Consider the following 19,551-nt stretch of genomic DNA (forward strand, 5'->3'; position numbering starts at 1 on the left):
AAAATATAAATGCATAAAATTATAAATCTATGTTACTGAGCACACAATGTATAAAGGTTAATTTGTGACATCAATAATATAAAAGGGGAATGGAGCTGCACAGGACTAGAGTTTTTGTGCAATTAAAGTTGGTATAAATTCATATTAATTGTTACAACTTTAGGATATATGTAATCCCTATGGTAATGATAAAAAACTTATATACAAGAGTAAATAATGTAATCAAAACATGAAACTACAATATTTGCACACCCATGTTCCCTGCAGCATTATTTACAATAGCCAAGAGGTAGAAGCAAACCAAATGTCCATTGATGGATGAATGAACTAATAAAATGTGATATATACATACAATGGAATATTAGCCTTAAAGAAGGAAATCTTCTCACACAACAATATGAATGAACCTTGAGGGCATTATGCTAATGAAGTTAGCCAGCCACACAAAGACAAACACTGTATGATTCCATTTATATGAAGTATCAAAATAGTGAAATTCATAGAACTGTGGTTGTCAGTGCTTAGGGGTAGGGGAAAATGCAGAGTGTTTGTTCAAGAGATGTAGAGTTTCAGTTCTGCAAGATGAAAAAGTTCTATAGATCTGTGCACAACAATGTGAGTATAGTTAACACTACTGAACTATACATTTAAAAATGGTTAGATGGTAAATTTTATTATGTTTTTATGACAGTGTTTTTCAAAAATATTAAAAAATGACATTACCAAAAAACAACTAAACACAAAAGAGGGAAGTAATAGAGGAAATGGGAGACAAAAAAGCTATAAGATATACAGAAAATAGCAAAATGGCAGAAGCCTTTCCTATTAATAGGTCCTTTATTTATTTATTTATTTTTTTAAGATTTATTCATTTCAGAGAGGGAGCACAAGCAGGGGGAGCAGCAGGCAGAGAGAGAGGGAGAAGCAGACTCCCTGCTGAGCAAGGAGCAGACTGATGCGGGGCTCGATCCCAGGATCCTCGGATCATGACCTGAGCTGAAGGCAGACACTTAACCAACTGAGCCACCCAGGTGCCCCTAATAAGTACTTTAAAATGGTTTAAACACTCCAATTAAAAGGCAAAGATTGGCAGAATGGATTTTTTTTTTTTTAGATTTTATTTATTTGCGAGAGAGAGAATGAGAGACAGAGAGCATGAGAGGGAGGAGGGTCAGAGGGAGAAGCAGACTCTCTGCTGACCGGGGAGCCTGATGTGGGACTCAATCCCGGGACTCTAGGATCATGACCTGAGCTGAAGGCAGTTGCTTAACCGACTGAGCCACTCAGGCGCCCTGGCAGAATGGATTTTAAAAAATGGCCCAACTATATGCTATTTATAAGATACTCACTTTAGATCCAAAAACATACACAGGTTAAAAGTGAAAAATTAGAAAATGTATTCCATGCAAACAGTAACCAAGAGAGAGCTGGAGTGGCTATGCTATGATCAGACAAAATATACTTTAAGTCAGATAATATTACAAGAAACAAAGAATGACATTATACATTGATAAGAGAGTCAATTCACCAATAAGATGTAACAATTACAAATACATATGCACCAAACATCAGCTCCCCAAAATATAGGATGTAAACATTGACAGAATCGAAGGGAGACAGTTCTTCAATAAAAGGAGACTTTAGTGCTCCATTTTCAAAAACAGAACTACAAAGAATGTCAAGAAGAAAACAGATTACTTGAACAACAGTACAAATCAGTTACACGTAACAGACATATACAGAACATTCAAGCCAAGAGCAGAATACATTTTTTTTCTCAAGTGCACATGGAACATTCTCAGGATAAACAATATGTTAGGCTATAAAACAAGCCTCAATAAATTTTAAAAGACTGAAAACACACAAAGTGTCTTTCCTAATCACAATGGAAGTAGACTAGAAATTAAGAGAAAACTAAAAAATTCACAACAAAATCGTGGGATGAAGCAAAAGTAGTGCTAAGAGGGAACTTTATAGCTGTAAATGCATACAGTAAAAAAAAAAAAAATAAATAAACTAACCATAAAACTTAAGGAAATAAAAGTAAAATAAACCCCAAACTAGCAAAAGGAAGAAAATAATAAAGAGTAGAGCTTTGATAGAAAATAGAAATACAATGGGTAAAAAAAACAAAGGTTGGTTTTTGAAAAGATTAACAAAACTGACAAACCATTAACTAGACTAAGGAAAAAAAGAAAACACAAATTACTAAAATCAAAGAGAGTGAGGGAATTCCTACTAATTTTAATAAATAAAAAGGATTAGAAGAGTCTACTGTAACTAGAAACACCCACCTACCAAGACTGAATCATGAAAAGAAAAATCTAAGCAGACTTGTATCTAGCAAGGAGACTGAATCAGTAATCAAAAACTTCCAATAAAGAAAAGCCCTGGATCACACAGCTTCACTGATGAATTCTACCAAACTGATGGTCACCAGAAGGGAGGTGGGTGGGGGGATGGGTGAAATAGGTGATGAGGATTAAGGAGTGCACTTGTGATGAGCACTGGATGATGTATGGAAATGTTGAATCACTATATTGTATACCTGAAACTAATATTACATTGTATGTTAATTAACTGGAGTTTACATAAAAACCTAAACAAAGAACATGATCCCTTCTTGGCCAAAAAACTGGGGGTGGGGGGGAGAAACTCATCCTAACTCATTTTAAGAGGTCAACATTACCTGAAACTAAAGCCATACAAAGACAGGGCAAGAAAACTACAGACTAGTATCACTTATGAACACTGACACAAAAATCCTCAACGGAATACTTACAAACCAAATTCAGTGTTACATTAGAAGGATTATATATCATGATGTAGGGGGACTGATTCCTGGAATGCAATAGTGGTTCAAAATATAAAATAAAAACAATGCAGTAGACATCAACAGAATGAAGGAAAAATAAAAACTACGATCATCTCAAATGATGCAAAAACTATATTTGACAACACTAAACATTCTTTTCTGATAAAAACACTCAATAAACTATTCCTAGGAACCTTCTTCAACATGATAAAGGCCATATGGGAAAAACCCACAGATACCATAGTCAGTGGTAAAAGAGAAATCCTTTTTCCCCCTCAGACAGAAGAAAAAGATGAGTTTTCTACTTGTACTCAACAAGATATTGGAACTCATAGCCAGAGCCACTAAATAAGAAAAAGAAAAGGCATTCCAATTGCCAGAAATAAAATTATCTCTTTTTGCAGCTGACATAATTTTATAATGTATAAAACTCTAAAAAGCTCACCAAAAAAACCTGTTAGTGAAGTTATAAGGATCTAAAATGAAGACAGAAAAATCAGTTATGTTTTATAAAGCAGTAATTAACAATCTAAACTGGAAAGTAACAATTCCTTCTACAATACCAGAAAAAAAAAGAATACACTTAGGAATAAACTTAAACAAGGAAGGAACAGACTTGTATACTTATACACCATATCAGACTGCTGAAAGAAATGAAAGAAGACAAAATAAGAGGAAAGACATCCCACATTCACGGACTGGAAGACCTAATACTGTTGACAATACTACCCAAAACAATCTACAATTCAATGCAATCCCATTAAAATTCCAGTGATGTTTCAGGCAGAATAGAAAAACCCATTCTCAAAGTCATATGAAATCTCAGGGGCCCCAAACTGCCAAAAAATCTTGAGAAAGAACAAAGTTGGAGGGCTCACACATCCTGATTTCAAAACTTGTTACAAAGCTATAGTAATCAAAACAGTGTGCTACTGGCATAAGGACAGATAGACCGATGGAATAAAATAGACATCCCAGAAATAAACCTTCACATATATGGTTAACTGAGTATTGACAAGCATGCCCAGACCATTCAATGGAGAAAAGACCATCTTTTCAACAAATGGTGCTGAGAAAAGTGGACATTCACATGGAAAAGAATGAAATTGGACCCTTCTCTCATACCATATACAAAAATTAACTCAAAGTGAATCAAAGACCAAAGTTTAAGAGCTAAAACTATAAAACTCTTAGAAGAAAACATAGGGGAAAAACTTCATAATGTTAGATTCAGCAATGATTTCTTGGCTATGACACAAAAGAAAAAATAAACTGGACTTTATCAAGTTAAAAAGTTTTATGGATCAAAGAATGCTATCAAGAGAGTAAAAAGGCAACCCACAGAATGGAAGAAAATATCTGAAAATTATATATCTGATAAAGGATTGATATAAAATAATCCAATTCAAAACTGGTGAAAGGACTGGAATAGGTATTTCTCCAAAGAAATTTTATAAATGACTAATAAATACACACGTGAAAAAAATGTATTCAACAATACTAGCCATGCGGGAAATGCAAATCAAATCCATAACGATATACAACTTCATACCCTTAAAATGGCTATTTAAAAAAAAAAAAGTGCTGGTGAGGATGTGGAAAAACTGGAACTCTTATGCATTGTTAATGGAAATACAAAATGGTGTGGCACTGTGGAAAACAGTTTGGTAGTTCTTCAAAAAGTTAAACAGAATTATAATATTAGCCAGCAATTCCAGAGCTAGGTATACACCCAAAAGAACTTTCAGTGAAAGCAGAGACCCAAATAGACACTTGTACCCCCATGCTTATAGCAGCATTATTCACAGCAGTCAAAAGGTTTAAACAATCCAAGTGTCCATCAACAGATGAATGGGTAAACAAAATATAGTATATACATACAATGAAATATTAGTCATGAAAAAGAATGAAATTCTAATACATGCTACAATATGTAAATATTATGCTAAGTGAAATAAGGCAGACACAGATATTCTATTTCCACTTAAGAGGTACCTAGAATAGATAAATTCACAGAAAAAGAAAGTAGGACAGGTTATGAGAGGCTGTGGGAGGGGGGACATGGGGAATTGTTTAATGGTTACAGAGCTGTTTGGGATAATGAACAGTTCTAGAGATGAATAATGGCAATGGTTGCACAACACTGAGTATTTACTGGTACTGAACTGTACATTTAATGGCTAAAATGAGATATAAGACATTTTATATATGTTTTACTTCAATTTAAATAAAAGGCACTGTAAAAAAATTCAGTGAAAGAAATACATGCAAGTCCTTACTTAGTGCCAAATAAGCAGACTTCCACAACTTATCTGGGGAGCCCTTATAGTGTGGTACAGTGATTAAGATGACAGGCTCTGAATGAAGTTACACTGCCCAGTTCAATCCTGGCTCTTCCATTCTGTAGCTGTGTGACCTCAGGCAAGTTGCTTTATCCCTTTGGCTAGAGTCTCGTATCTACATGAAAATACTATTATCTTTTTCATAGGACTGTTGTGAAGATTAATGAATTATTCACTCATTATGGCCTTTAGAATGAGTTAATTCATATGAAGCCCAGACACAAAGAGATCAAGAAGGATGAACTCATTGTTAGTAGCTATCTAAACAAACCCATCAGTCCACATCCAAAATTTAATATGAAATGCCTTTGATCTGAATTTATTTTGTGTTCAAATTCAGAAAATTACCTAGTAATAATGTGTAAATTCTCAGACGTCCACTGTCAGAAACAGGTTTTCTCACAGTATTCTTTTTTAAACATTTAATTTAAATTCAATTAATTAACATATAATGTATTATTGGTTTCAGAGGTACAGGCCTGTGATTCATCAGTCTTATACAATACCCAGGGCTCATTACATCACATGCTCTCCCTATTGTCCATCACCCAGTTACACTACCCCCTCCCCCTCCAGCAACCCTCAGTTTGTTTCCTATGATTAAGAGTCTCTTATGATTTTCTCCCTGATTTCGTCTTGTTTTGTTTTTCCCTCTCTTGCCCTATGCTCCTGTTTTGTTCTTAAATTCCATATATCCATGAAATCATATGATACTTGTCTTTCTCTGATTGACTTATTTTGCTTAGCATAATACCCTCTAGTTCCATCCATGTTGTTGCAAATGGCAAGCTAACATTTTTTTGATGGCTGAGTAATATTCCATTGTGTGTGTGTGTATGCATGTATATATATATCACATCTTCTTTATCCACTCATCTGTGGATGGACGTCTGGGTTCTTTCCATAGTTAGGCTATTGTGGACGTTGCTGCTATAAACATTGGGGTGCAGGTGCCCCTTTGGATTACTACATTTGTATCTTTGGGGTAAATACCCAGTAGTGCAATTGCTGGGTAATAGGGTAGCTCTACTTTCAACTTTTTGAGGAACCTCCATATTGTTTTCCACAGTGGATGCACCAGCTTGCATTCCCACCAACAGCATAGGAGAGTTCCCCGCCAACATCTGTCATTTCCTGACTTGTTAATTTTAGCCATTCTGACTGGTGTGAGGTGGTCTATTCCAAAGCTGTAATCATCAAGACAGTATGGTACTGGCAAAAAAAACAGATACACAGATCAGAATAGAAAACCCAGAAATGGACCCTCTACTCTATGGTCAACTAATCTTTGACAAAGGAAAGAATATCCAATGGAAAAAGGACAGTCTCTTCAACAAATGGTGTTGGGAAAATTGGACAGCCACAAGAAGAATGAAACTGGACCATTTCCTTACACCACACACAAAAATAGACTCAAAATGGATGAAAGACCTAAATGTGAGACAGGAATCCATCAAAATCCTAGAGGAAAACACAGGCAGGAACCTCGTTGACTTTGGCTGCAGCAACTCTTGCTAGACAGGTCTCCAAAGGCAAGGGAAACAAAGGCAAAAATGAACTACTGGGACTCCACCAAAATAAAAAGGTTTTGCACAGCAAAGGAAACAGTCAACAAAACCAAAAGACAACTGACAGAATAGGAGAAAATTTTTGCAAATGACCTATCAGATAAAGGGCTAGTATCCAAAATCTATAAAGAACTTATCAAACTCAACACCCAACGAACAAATAATCCAATCAAGAAATGGGCAGAAGACAAGAATAGACATTTCTCCAAAGAAGACATCCAAATGGCCAACAGACACATGAAAAAATGCTCCACATCACTTGGCATCAGGGAGCTACAAATCAAAACCACAATGAGATACCTTCTCATAGTATTCTGATGTCAGGTCTATGCGTTTTCCTACTCTCTAGATTTCATAAGGTGGCAAGAAACATATTAGGTATCCTTCACTGTCCTTTCCTTCCATATTTCACTAATTTGCATGATGAAGAGTTCCTTCAATTTACAATGAATCATGTGAATTTCTCATTTATAGTTGCAGCTAAGAAACGTAAATTTACAGAAGGTTGACAGTGGTCGGTTTGCTCTAAAATTCATACTGGGTATTCATTCCCATTATACATTTCTACTTAAAATTTGAAAAAATACTTTGTCTCAAAGGAATACTAAATACTTACCAACTGAAGATAGAAATCGGCAGGACTATTTATATGACAAACCATAACTGAAAGATCTGTCATTTCTTTAGGCAAAATAGGTGGGTGATAGTATAAAGTCATATTCTTTTCAGAGTGGCTTCTTGGTGATTGCGACCTAAACCTGATTAAAAGCACAATCAAAAGCATAAGCATGCCATTTTCTTAAATTCTTTCTTCTCTCAGCAGCTTGGTCTGAAGAAAGGACTTACTGATTTATCTACCAAGGGTATTCGCTTTTCAATTTCTTTTCTAATACATTTCTTGGTATTGTCTCCAATTATCAAACCAGGTTAAATAAGATGTCAAGTCTCAAAAATCAGTAATTGACCTTTGAATTTGTGTTGGGACATTTTTGAGCCAGGCCTGTATCTTCTACTCAAAGTCTCTCTCCTTTCAGGAATTGACAACCATGTACTATGGTAGCACTGAGTGAGGCCACCTGAGGGGTTTGCATGACTCCATCCAGCTCTAATACTACTTTTATTTTTCCACAATGAGACCTACTTGGGTCACTTCTAGAGTCATCTCATCACTCAGGACAAAAAGTATCTTTCACTATCTCTATCGTTAGTCATCTTACTTTGTTCATCAGTGATGGGGGTGGAGGAAGAAACTTTATTCTAGATTCACACATTAAATACAGAATGGTGATCATGAACTTATTCCAAAGGTTAGAAAATTTAAGTCAGAAACAAACTATAATTCTTAAAACCCTTGTGGAGGTGTTTGTGAAGTTATGAAGAGTCTAAAAAATGTTCAGTATCTACAAATAGTTTTTTTTGAGTTACCTTAATTTCTCTATTTTCTTAAATTATCTGAATGCAGTTTTCAGACAACTGTACTTAGAAAACTCTGGTAGCAATATTTTTAACCCCTTAGATTACATTCACTTTAGAGTCAGTCCATAGTATTTAAAGGTAAACTGTTATTCCAATTTAGAACTATAATCTCAAAAGTATTTGTTTTAGTAAATTACCTACCTTGCTAACTCCATAAAAACTAATGCATCTCTAAGAGACACAGGCATATCACTGCTTATTTTATTTGTTGGTGGTTTCTGAAGATCTACAATTAGCACACCATCTTCTTCTCTAAAAACTTTCATTAAAACAGCCTTGTTATTTACCATTTTCAAAAATTCTACTTTAGCTTCTTCTCCCCAGCCTTCATCCTGCGGAAAAAATGAAATTCCAATGTACTTAGTAATTACAATTAGCTCTATGGTACAATACTCTGGATTTAGGTTTTATTTTATTTATTTTACAACCAAAGTCTGCAAACTTGAGCAAAGGGACTCAACCACATATACTAAACAATAGCGAGGGCCAGAAGCCCAAGGTCAGTGTTTATGTATGTACAATATATGAATTTTTTTTTAGTGAGTTCTATGACCAATGTGGGGTTTGAACTCATGACCCCGAGATCAAGAGTCACATGCTCTACGAACTGAGCCAGCCAGGTGCCCCAAGATCTTTGATTTTTATGAACAGTCTCAAGGTGTCCATTAAGCTGTTGTATTTTAGAATTTAGTTTCACTTCTGAATATTAATATGAAGATTATAAATATTCTGAAATAAAATATATGATTTTTCCACTTAAATAACACAAATTCAAAAGGTAATTTTGAGGTGCCTGGGTGGTTCAGTTGGTTAAACATCTGCCTTCGGCTCAGGTCATGATCCCAGGGTCCTGGGATCAAGCCCCACATTGGGCTCCCTGCTTGGCAAAGAGTCTGCTTCTCCCTCTTCCTCTCCCCTCCCCGTCCCCGCTTGTGCTTTCTCTCTCTCTCAAATAAAGAAAAAAAAAGGTAATTTTGAAAGTATAATGGAAGCCATGTGATGTAATCAAGATATTTATAATCATTATTGGTTAACTTAGTTTCCATTTAACTAGGAATATATGAGGTATATGCTACTTAAATAATAAGGAAAAATATTCACCCGTTAAAAAAACTTTTAAGTTGATCTTTGAACTTTTAACTTCCCATACCTAAAATAAATTTCAAGGGTTAAAACTACACATTCCTGGTGTTAAGTTCTTTATATATTTTGAATATTAACCCTTCATCAGATATATCATTTGTAACTATCTTCTCCCATTCAGTAGGTTGCCTTTTTGTTTTGTTGATGATTTCCTTCATTGTGCAGAAGTTTTTTATTTTGGTGTAGTCCCAAATATGTTATTTTTGCTTTTATTTCCTTTACCTGAGGAGACATATCTAGAAAAATATTGCTAAAGCCGATGTCAAAGAGATTACTGTCTATGATTTATCTAGGACTTTTATGGTTTCAGGTCTCACATTTAGAAATTTAATTTTGTTTCTTTTTGTGCATGGTATAAAAAAGTGGTCCAGTTACATTCTTCTGCAATGCAGCTGTCCAGTTTTCCCAGCACCATTTATTGAAGAGATGGTCTTTTCCCCACTGTATCTCCACTGTCATAGATTAATTGATCATATAAGCATGGCTTTATTTCTGGGCTCTCTATTCAGTTCCATTGATCTATAAGTCTATTTTTGTGCCAGTGCCATACTGGTTTTTTTTATTACTTTGGTTTTGTAGTATATTTTGAACTCTGGAATTGTGATACCTCCAGCAGAGTTGGTGAATCACTATGTGGTATACCTGAAACTAATGTAACAGTGTGTGCCAACTATACTCAAATTTTTAAAAAGCTACATGTTTCTTAAAAACAAAAAATAAAACCTCTTTCTAAAGATTATAAAGTTTACTCAGAAAATGCAAAAAAAGTATAAAAGACAAAATTTAAACCAATTTTACCATTTTGAGGAAAACACCAGTGCTAATACTTATGTTTCCTTTTACATTTTTTATTCATTTGCTCATTCTTTCAAATATCTGTTTAATGCCTATCATGTGCTAGGTAATCTGCTAAGCACTGGGAATACAATGATAGGTAGAGACACGATTCCTTCTTTCAAAGCCTTCATAATATAACCATTTAATATATATTCTTATACACAATTCCTGTCTTGTAAGAATTTTTAAGTCTTGCTGGGGGATGAATATAAATAAATAATACAAAGCAGAATGCAATATGGGCTACAACTAATGAATGAAGTGCCATGAAAACAGTGAAGAAATTTACAGAAATACACGCCATACTGTATTTTAAAATTTATTTTTCTCTCCATATGTGACTCAAATTTAGTGGTTTATTTGGACTCATTCCAAGGATATGTTTATTCATTCTTACATATTTATTCAACTCAATGTCCCATTAAGAATGTTTCCAATTATGGACTGATAGTTTATTATGCAAAATGTATTTACCAAAAGAATTGGTGCCTTGAACCTATACTTTGCAATCTAACTGGCAATACATAGCTAAAATTGAGATATTTAGCCCCCGGAAGAAGAAATAATTTAACGCTCACTTACTGAATTCTGTGGAACAATGTCTTTCAATGAGCATGGCAGTGCTAATGGCTGGATTTCTTTCAGCAGCCCTTCAATATATGGTTCAGACTTCCTTAGAACTGGGCATAAGTCATTTAGTACTATATGCTGCTCAGCAGTGTGTTCTGATCTTGTTTGGGTATCACCAACCCTAAAAGAATTCAAGTAATATTTATTGAAAATAATACTTGACACCCAAACTTGCTTTCCCCCATAAAAGCTATGCATTTCTAAGGATATGCTCCTGAAGCTAAATCTTCTAGAAAGTTGTACTCTAATTCATGCTTTCTTACTACATAGATTTAATCCAGATTTTATAAGCACACACACTACTTTTATCTATAGAATAAAATCTCAGTTGACTTTATCTGAATTGTCTTTCATATATCTATTCAAGTTTAGACTTAAAGGGGATAATGATGCCCCCAAACAGAAACCTATTTATTTATAAAGCTATGACCATTAAATAGTTAGTGACCATTCTATGTAGTTAATACTGGTCCTTACTATAGAAACATTTTCAGTTTTATTTTTATTATTTATTGTTATTTTGGTTTTATTTTCCTAGAAGACTGAGGGAAATATTTTTGAGTACCTAGGGTTAGACACTATGCCACTTTAATATGCATTAATTATAGAAATCAGATTTAAAATTCTACTCAATCATCCTGCAGCTAACTGTAATACTTTATTTAAAAGAAATATTTTTGTGCATCATTCTGTTTTGAAGCAACATAGAAAAGTACTTAAGTTTGGATACATCAAAAAGCTCCTTTTCCAAAACAACAAAACCCACTCCTTTTCCAAGCTCCTCATGTAGTAACACTGATAAATGGTAACACTTGACTAATTTAGTAATTAGTAAAACAAATAATTGAGCAAAATAAAAAGTATATGCCTTAGAAGTAAAGAATGATAAATTACTCCTTTCTACTCCTTTCCAATTTCCTTTATTCTTTAGTATCTTACTCCCCTGATAACAAATGTTTCTAAACAGGCCAGGAACACATAATAACTATAAAATATCATACCCTGCAACAATTAGGACTTCAGAATTTCCAAAATCTACCATGAATATTTGTATTAGTCCAACTTCATGGACTGAGAATTTGGTTGGACTACAAAGTTTTCTATTTTTACTTTCTATTGGAATTAATTCAGTGATAGTTCCTCGACACCACATTCCATTTTCAATACTGTTGACAAATATTCTTGCACCTAAATAATGAAGAAGACAAATCATTATTAGTGTTTATGGAGAAAAATACCTAATAAGCTCTAATTTATGAACATGTATATTAGTTCCACCACTAAGAAATTTTAATTCATTTATTTACTAATGACATAGTATATGTCAAGTGCTATGAAGGTAGTATATTGTGATAGTTCCTGTTATATAGCTAAATGGGGAGGTAAAAACAAAGTTACCAGTCTCTTATTGAGGACCTATATTTTATGAGCTGTAACAAAGATGAATGAGACTATCCTGCCATCAAGAAGCTCAAGAAAGGAAAAGATATAGGCAAGTAAATGACTGTACGTACAACAATAAAGACTTTCTACCCTATGCATACATACACATACATGTACAGATATATACATGCTGAAATTTATAAAATTCTTTGGTAGCATAAAGGAAGAAATGATTACCTTCTCTTGGTAAAGAGGAATCAAAGTAAAGAAACAATGAAAGGCAGTATGTGACATGCCAAAATTAAATTAATACACAGCGGAGTTCAGAGAAGAGGAAGATGAACCAAGGACCTAGCAGCAGAGAGATCAGATGAATTACAAATTAATAACCAGGAAAAAAGGGTCAAGGAAGAAAGAGGCCTGAATTTGAATGCCTACTATGAGCTCAGTGATGTTCTCAGTATTTATGTTTGAATTTACTTACTCCACCCAATAACCTTCTGGAGATGGGGCTTCCATCATACAGGTAGGCAAAGAGGTACAAGGAGAATCCAGGTAGTCTTAGAGCCCATTCTCTTAACAACTAAGCTACCTATCAGAGATAAATTGGTAGATCTGACCACTGATTATATACAGAAGGATGCTGTATAAATATCCTCTGTATATGCAAATAAAAACAGGATAGCTGAGAGGCACATGAGGACAGCCTTTTAATTTTTAGTTCTATGAAAATGTTTATTTGGCCTAAAGATTTTCATCAACCTTTCTCTTATGTTGATATACCACATAAACAATAGTCTGAATTTTAAACTATATGCTATGAAACCATTCTTTTTTGCAATAGGTAAGATAAAAGCCTATTAAAGACATTTGTTCTTTATAATGAAGAGCACAGGTAGGAAAAGGGAAAAGGGAATATCCTCTTAAAGCATCATATCACAGTTCTCCCCCTTGTCACTTTCTCAAAATATAAATGAGTATTTAAGTCATGTAAATTTATTTACCTTGAAATAATAATTATCCTTAATTTAAAACAAAGGATGACTTTGTGGCTTTTTTAGAACATTTTCTGTATCTAAATTGAACGCTTTTGGGCATGTATCAAATTTTAAGAGAAATATTTGTAGCCATAAAAGTTTAATACTACACTTCTCTTTTCTTAGATATTCATAATTTCATGTTATCTAAAGTTTAAAATTATCATCAATTTTTGTCAGAAGTATATGATAATCTTAGTTTTTGGATATTCTGATATGCCACATGGATGAGCTGAGAGTTAATCACATTCTTAAAGAACTACTATATAACCTTAAACAGATAATATTTTTTGGTATTATGTATAGGCATTGATTGCTATTAACAGAGCAGTTTTCTCTGTTAATCAAACAAATCATAGCTTCACCTTATTATAGAGTAAAATCAAATTTAGTCAATGTGTTATAAGGAAAATATTTGCAATAAAAGCCTAAATTATGGCAAATTACACATACCCTTAGAATTAAGATAGGCTGATCAACTACCCTCTGAGTGGCCCTAGGAAATAGACACCACTGTCCTCCTGCACCTAATTTAAGTGCTTAATGACATCCTCAACATTCACATGTGGACAGCAAGGGACTGTAGTTATACTACAAGGAATCATCTTACAGGCCAATTTTCCCTGGAGACAAGGGAGCAAACTACATAACCTGTGAAGGGTTTTGTAATTTAAAAAATAACTACTTTCACTCCATAATAATAGTTTTTGTATATATCTCACTCAGCAGTCAATATTTAGCTAACTTACCTAAATAAAATGTTATATAATTAAAAAACTTTTATGCCTGGAGCACAAATCTATATTACAAAAGGTCTATGTGGATTGGCCAGATACTATAATATTTAAATAAACTTAATATTTTAGCTTGGAGTAAGATTTCATTACCTAGTTCCAAAATGTCTGAAGGCTCAAGGTGTAAACTCTTACTGCAAAACTGATTCACCTTCTTTTCCAATACTGTTGCATCTTTAATTTGTGAATACTTCCGGATGTAAAAGTGGCAAGGATGTATTACATGGCTTACAAAAACTAGCTCAGGAGAACCTAGATAAGAATATTTAAACCACATTAATAAATCATAAGTTAGGAAAGAATTCAAAAAACTGTAATAATCCTCTAAAGAATATTAAGTGTCTTGTGGCACTGAAAACTCTAGAATACTTAGGCCCCACAAGAGTCCAAACCCAAAATAGTAACCAATAAGACAAATAGATCCCGCTTTCAACATTAAATTCTTTAGCAATCTGAGCTGCAAATATTTTATTTTACTTGCCAAGTATGTTAAGTGGAATTGCAGTTCATCTGATAGTTAGATTCTAAAGTCAAGATATACTGTAACTCTACTACATTATAACAAAACATCAGAGTTTATTTATGAACATTCTGGAACTCAGAACTCTATTGATAATAAGTAGGTCTCTTGCATATCCCCAAAATCCTGTTTATACTATACCCAAAGAACCAAGAATAAGCTCAGAGACACTCTGAATACAAATCTTATCTGGCTAGAGAAGTGTGAAAAAATGTCTGGGCAAAGCCAATATATTGAGCACCATTTAGGGGAAGATGTATGTGTTTTGGTGGAGGTTGCATGAGTGGTGAGGGTAGAATAAAAGAGAAAAATTTTTTGTATATAGCAGTAATGAAGCCAAGTGTAGCTACTGAAAAGATGTCCAGAATATAATGTTAAAAAAGGAATTAAAACAACAGAACAGTGTGCATGGTATGCTTTGTTTCGTGTACAAAAACATAATAATAATATATATTTGTATATGCATAAAGAAACTTTGGAAGAGAGGGAGGGACTGAATGAAATGGGACAGGTTAGGGAAAAATTTCACACTATTTTAATATATAATTTTTGAACAATGTAGATGTTTTATTTACTGAAAATGTTTAAAACACAAAGAATAGGAGGAGTGGAACTGGAGACAGTAAAGAGAGATGATAAAAATGAAACAAATAGATCATTTTAACTGTCCAATACAGACCACAAAGAATAATACCCACACTGAGGATGGGGTAAAGAGATAAATATGTGTAACTGGGGAGGCAGTTGAGAGAAGTGTTACAAATTTCAGAAATATTTTTGCCAATAACAACTAAAACTTGTAACATTAAAAGGAAGAAGTTTTAGTTAACAGTAAATTTTATTCACTGCCTTCACACTACATTAGAGTTACTTTACACAGAGCAAACTCCATAACATCAAGTTCAGAGTTGTTAAAGTACCTGCTTTTGATCCAAAAGGGAAAGACGATTTTTTCTGAAAAGGCTTTTTTGGATCTCTAGGTGTTTCCACAAGATAATCTGTGAAGCATGCTTCATCAAAATAGGAAATAAAGGCAATTGTACTAGTTTTATTAGGATGACAATGGCACACTATTGCTTAAAAAGCTGTACTTGAATTGGCAAAATACTGGAAATGGAAGACTCCTTTTTATCAGTAGATATAGTCATGACAGGTTTCTTAACTCACTGAGATATCAGCAATAATAATAGAATGGAAACAACCAAAAATGTGTTTTTTGTTTTTTTTTTGCTTTCAAAAGGTCATTCTGGAGAATCAGCCAATGAAACAGATTGGGAAGTGGTGGGCAGAAGAGACCTAAAACAGAACTTGAAAATGGTCCGAAAGAAGACTGGTAGTATACTAACTACACAGTAGTAGTTAATGGGGAGAATACCAGCATTGTAAATCTAATCAAACTATTATGATACACTAAAATGTTACAATATAGATGCTATTATATTCATGTTAACTCATTTTATAACAGATTATCTCTCAAAAGAAGATTTAAGAGAACCTGTTCTTAAATTTAAGGACAAAACCATGAGATTGCTCTACAAATCTCTCTCTCATTTACCTGTATTTTTGTCTTTTATACAAGGTTTGTGTGTGGAACACCAAAAAGTCAAATATCTCAATTAAACCAAATATTAAATTTACATCTCAGAGGTTAGATTATTACTCTAAAAATAAAAAATTATCCTAATTTTGGAAAATGTGAAAGTAGGGACAAGGAATGAAGTGTTAACTCATAATGAGGTATAAGATAACAGCAACATGTTTCTGTTAAGTACAGGGACTAATTTTGTTTCTAATTACAGACATGATATATTGTTTCCTTGCTTTTGAATTTTCACTCACTTTCCATGTTTTCTTCAATAATTTCTTCAATTATCACATCAGGGCTAGATCCCATTTGAGGCAGAACAGCAATGGTTTTAAGGGATGATGTTGCAACAACCTCCTTCTGTGGCTGGAAGTCTTTTGCTTCTAAATGTACATCACAGGCTTCCCGTTGCAAAGAAGGTGATGGGGTTTCATTAGTTGGAATAGACATGTCAACCTTTTTCTTTTCTCGAAATGGGTATGTATCATGACAAGAATATTCCTTTTTATGATATTTCTTTTGAACATTCTGTCCCATTTCATTTTCTTGGGGATCACATCTGTTTAAAAAATAGATGGGTATTAAGGAGGGCACTTGTGATGAGCACTGGGTACAGTATGTAAGCAATGAAGTACTAAATTCTACACCAGAAACCAATATTACACTGCAGGTTAACTAACTGGAATTTAAATAAAAATTTGGAGAAAAATAAAAAATAGATAGGCATATGGCTACTTTAAGTTTTTCATAAATTTTTGTATCTACCTTCAAGCCATTTCCTTTCCACATGACAGTTAATACTGTGACACATATAAAGAGCTAAAGTTTTGTATAGGTGCCTCAGAAGTATTTTTTAAATAGCTTTATATTTTTTAAAGATTTATTTATTTTAGAGAGAGAGAGAGAAAGCACGAGCAGGAGGGGCAGAGGGAGATGGACAGAGAATCTCAAGCAGACTCCATGCTGAGTGTGGAGCCCAACATGCGGCTTGATCTCAGAACCCTGAGATCATGACCTGAGCTGGAACCAAGAGTCGGATGCTCAACCGACTGAGCAACCCAGGCACCCCAAGTAGCTTTACTGATGTGTAATTTACATAGCATAAAATTCAATAATTTTTACTAAATTTACAGTTGTGCAGCCATCACTAGATGGCATTTCCATTACCCAGAAATTTTTGCCCATTCCCAGCCCTAAGGCAAGCCTAAGGGTTTTAAAAGGTAACAAGAGGTATAATCAATGAGAAGCTGAAGAAAGAAATGATAGTCATGTCACAATCTTCTAGTCCTAAAGAATAGTGGACATAGGTTTTCGAAAGAAATCATTTTGATCTGGCTTAGCTGTTTTGATTTTAAATTATGTTATGATTATTTTTTAATTTACTGGCCTAAAAATAAAGTATAGGAAACAGTGAAGGGTATAATCCTGAGCAAATCATTAAAAACCTCCACCTGGCCTAAAAATCACCATTAGTCTGAATCCTTTGGGTATTATTCAATAGCCACAACCCGCAGTTGAACTTTTATGCAGTTTACTCCATTTTTTTATCTTCTTCACGTATCCACACAGATTTAGGCTATCAATCTACAAGTATAGAAGTTCTATCAAAGAAATGAGATTGAGTCTCAAAAACCTTGTCTTTTGGTTAACCCATTATGGATTTAACTTCATCACAGATCATTTAAGAAGCATTTTGGAAATGGGCGCCTGGGTGGCTCAGTTGGTTAAGCGACTGCCTTCGGCTCAGGTCATGATCCTGGAGTCCCGGGATCGAGTCCCACGTCGGGCTCCCTGCTCAGCAGGGAGTCTGCCTCTCTCTCTGACCCTCCCCCCTCTCATGCTCTCTATCTCATTCTCTCTCTCAAATAAATAAATAAAATCTTAAAAAGAAAAAAAAAAGCATTTTGGAAATAAGAACCAACAAAGCCAATTAGATTCAGCAATGACACATATTATCTGTCTCTTCTAAAAAAAGGTATGCTTTGAACGTAAGTAAAATACATGCTGAATTCAAACACCTTCTGAGGATATATCTATGTACCCAAATTTGCAAACTAGACATTTCTTTTTATAACAATTTTCATTTGACCTGGGACATTTAACACTGTCAACCGACTCCAGTCTCATAAACTCCTCCTTTGACTTCCAGAACACCACTTTCTCCTGTTTGTTTTCCAACCTCTGCCTACTCCCTCTCAGTTTTGTTTTGCAGGTTACCATTTCTCGGTCTTAAAATTTAGTATTTTTCCAGGGTACTGTCCTTGACTTACGTCAATACCTGCTCTTACTGGGCAAACCCGTTGTTTAATTACCACCTGTAATAAGTAGAAGCAGATTGTAGTGATACATTCCCTTTAAACTAGGAAAAAATTTAATACTCTGAATTAACGTTAAAATCAAGACAAGATCAATGCAGAGTCTAAAAGAGACAGAATAGGTTTTGTTTTAAAAATATTCGATAGTAATCATATTCAAGTTATGAAAATATCTAAAAGAATGTACTCATTGGGAAGGCTGATGGTTATCCATGTAAGCACAAAAGTCAAGTCACAAAGACAAACAGGGTACAGGGCTCCATATCTGGGGGAAAATGATTTGAGCCAAAGGACTGGTACTCTAGTCCTCTGGCAAGGACTTTCCTCTGGTGGTAAGAAACGTACTAGGAATGTACTATCTAGGCCTAATGTCATTAAGTTATTTGATTAATCTTATTCCCTTTATTGCAAACAACACTGCAAACAAAGCAATTTCTTATAATTTGGCTTCTTAGGCCTGTTTGGATGCTTGTAAAGAATGCCAACACAAGTATTCCAGTCCACTGGCAATTATATTTGTCCGTAAGTTTATAACCTGGCATTCTGACTAAACTGGAATTCTGGCATTCAGTTTTGTAAACTTGGCTTGTAGGAGTTCACCTGGCTTATAGTGCATCTGCTCATGTCTGTTCCTGACCTTTTAAGATTGTGGGCCAAACTCTGGTTAGTTACCTAAGGTAATGAATGTAGATGCTTCCTGGGGGATGATTTCCCCTGGAGGCATACCACCTACAAGTAAATGAACTTACTTTCTTTTTGGGAGTTTCTAAACCATCTATATTCTGACTATTCCTACACCCAGAATCAAGTTTTAGTACATATAGCTAACTGCTCTCTGTATATTTCTCCCCAGGTATCTGGTAAACAATAATAAATCAACATGTCCACTATCCCTCCACTCCTCTAAATTTTCTCCTTGTATTCCCAATCTTGGTGAATAATACCACAATCCATCAACTTAACCACCAAAGCTAGACCTGTAAATCACTGAGGATGCTTCCCTTTTCCTCATTCATCATGGTCAAACAATTAATAAGCTTTATCAATTTTCCCTATTTAGCATTTGTCATATCTATTGCTCTGCAGTACTACTATGTTTGGTTTCT

General features: G+C 34.3%; 1 protein-coding gene across 2 annotated transcripts in view; it reads right to left on the reverse strand.

The window, feature by feature from the left end:
- Nucleotides 1–19,551, reverse strand: part of RNF17 (ring finger protein 17) — a 154,422-nt gene that overhangs the window by 95,100 nt on the left and 39,771 nt on the right. For both annotated transcript variants that reach the window (XM_045869116.2, XM_045869115.2), the window contains exons 10-15: nucleotides 16,385–16,689; nucleotides 14,119–14,277; nucleotides 11,813–11,999; nucleotides 10,764–10,932; nucleotides 8,343–8,533; nucleotides 7,342–7,483 (exon numbers count right to left, since the gene is read on the reverse strand). In XM_045869116.2, coding sequence (XP_045725072.1) covers nucleotides 7,342–7,483; nucleotides 8,343–8,533; nucleotides 10,764–10,932; nucleotides 11,813–11,999; nucleotides 14,119–14,277; nucleotides 16,385–16,689 — 1,153 coding nt within the window. The remainder of the gene's footprint in view (nucleotides 1–7,341; nucleotides 7,484–8,342; nucleotides 8,534–10,763; nucleotides 10,933–11,812; nucleotides 12,000–14,118; nucleotides 14,278–16,384; nucleotides 16,690–19,551) is intronic.

The sequence above is a fragment of the Mirounga angustirostris genome, unplaced genomic scaffold (genome assembly GCF_029215605.1).
Source record: "Mirounga angustirostris isolate CCGP_5_RB_7025 unplaced genomic scaffold, mMirAng1.0.hap1 SCAF_3, whole genome shotgun sequence".
Taxonomy (NCBI): domain Eukaryota; kingdom Metazoa; phylum Chordata; class Mammalia; order Carnivora; family Phocidae; genus Mirounga; species Mirounga angustirostris.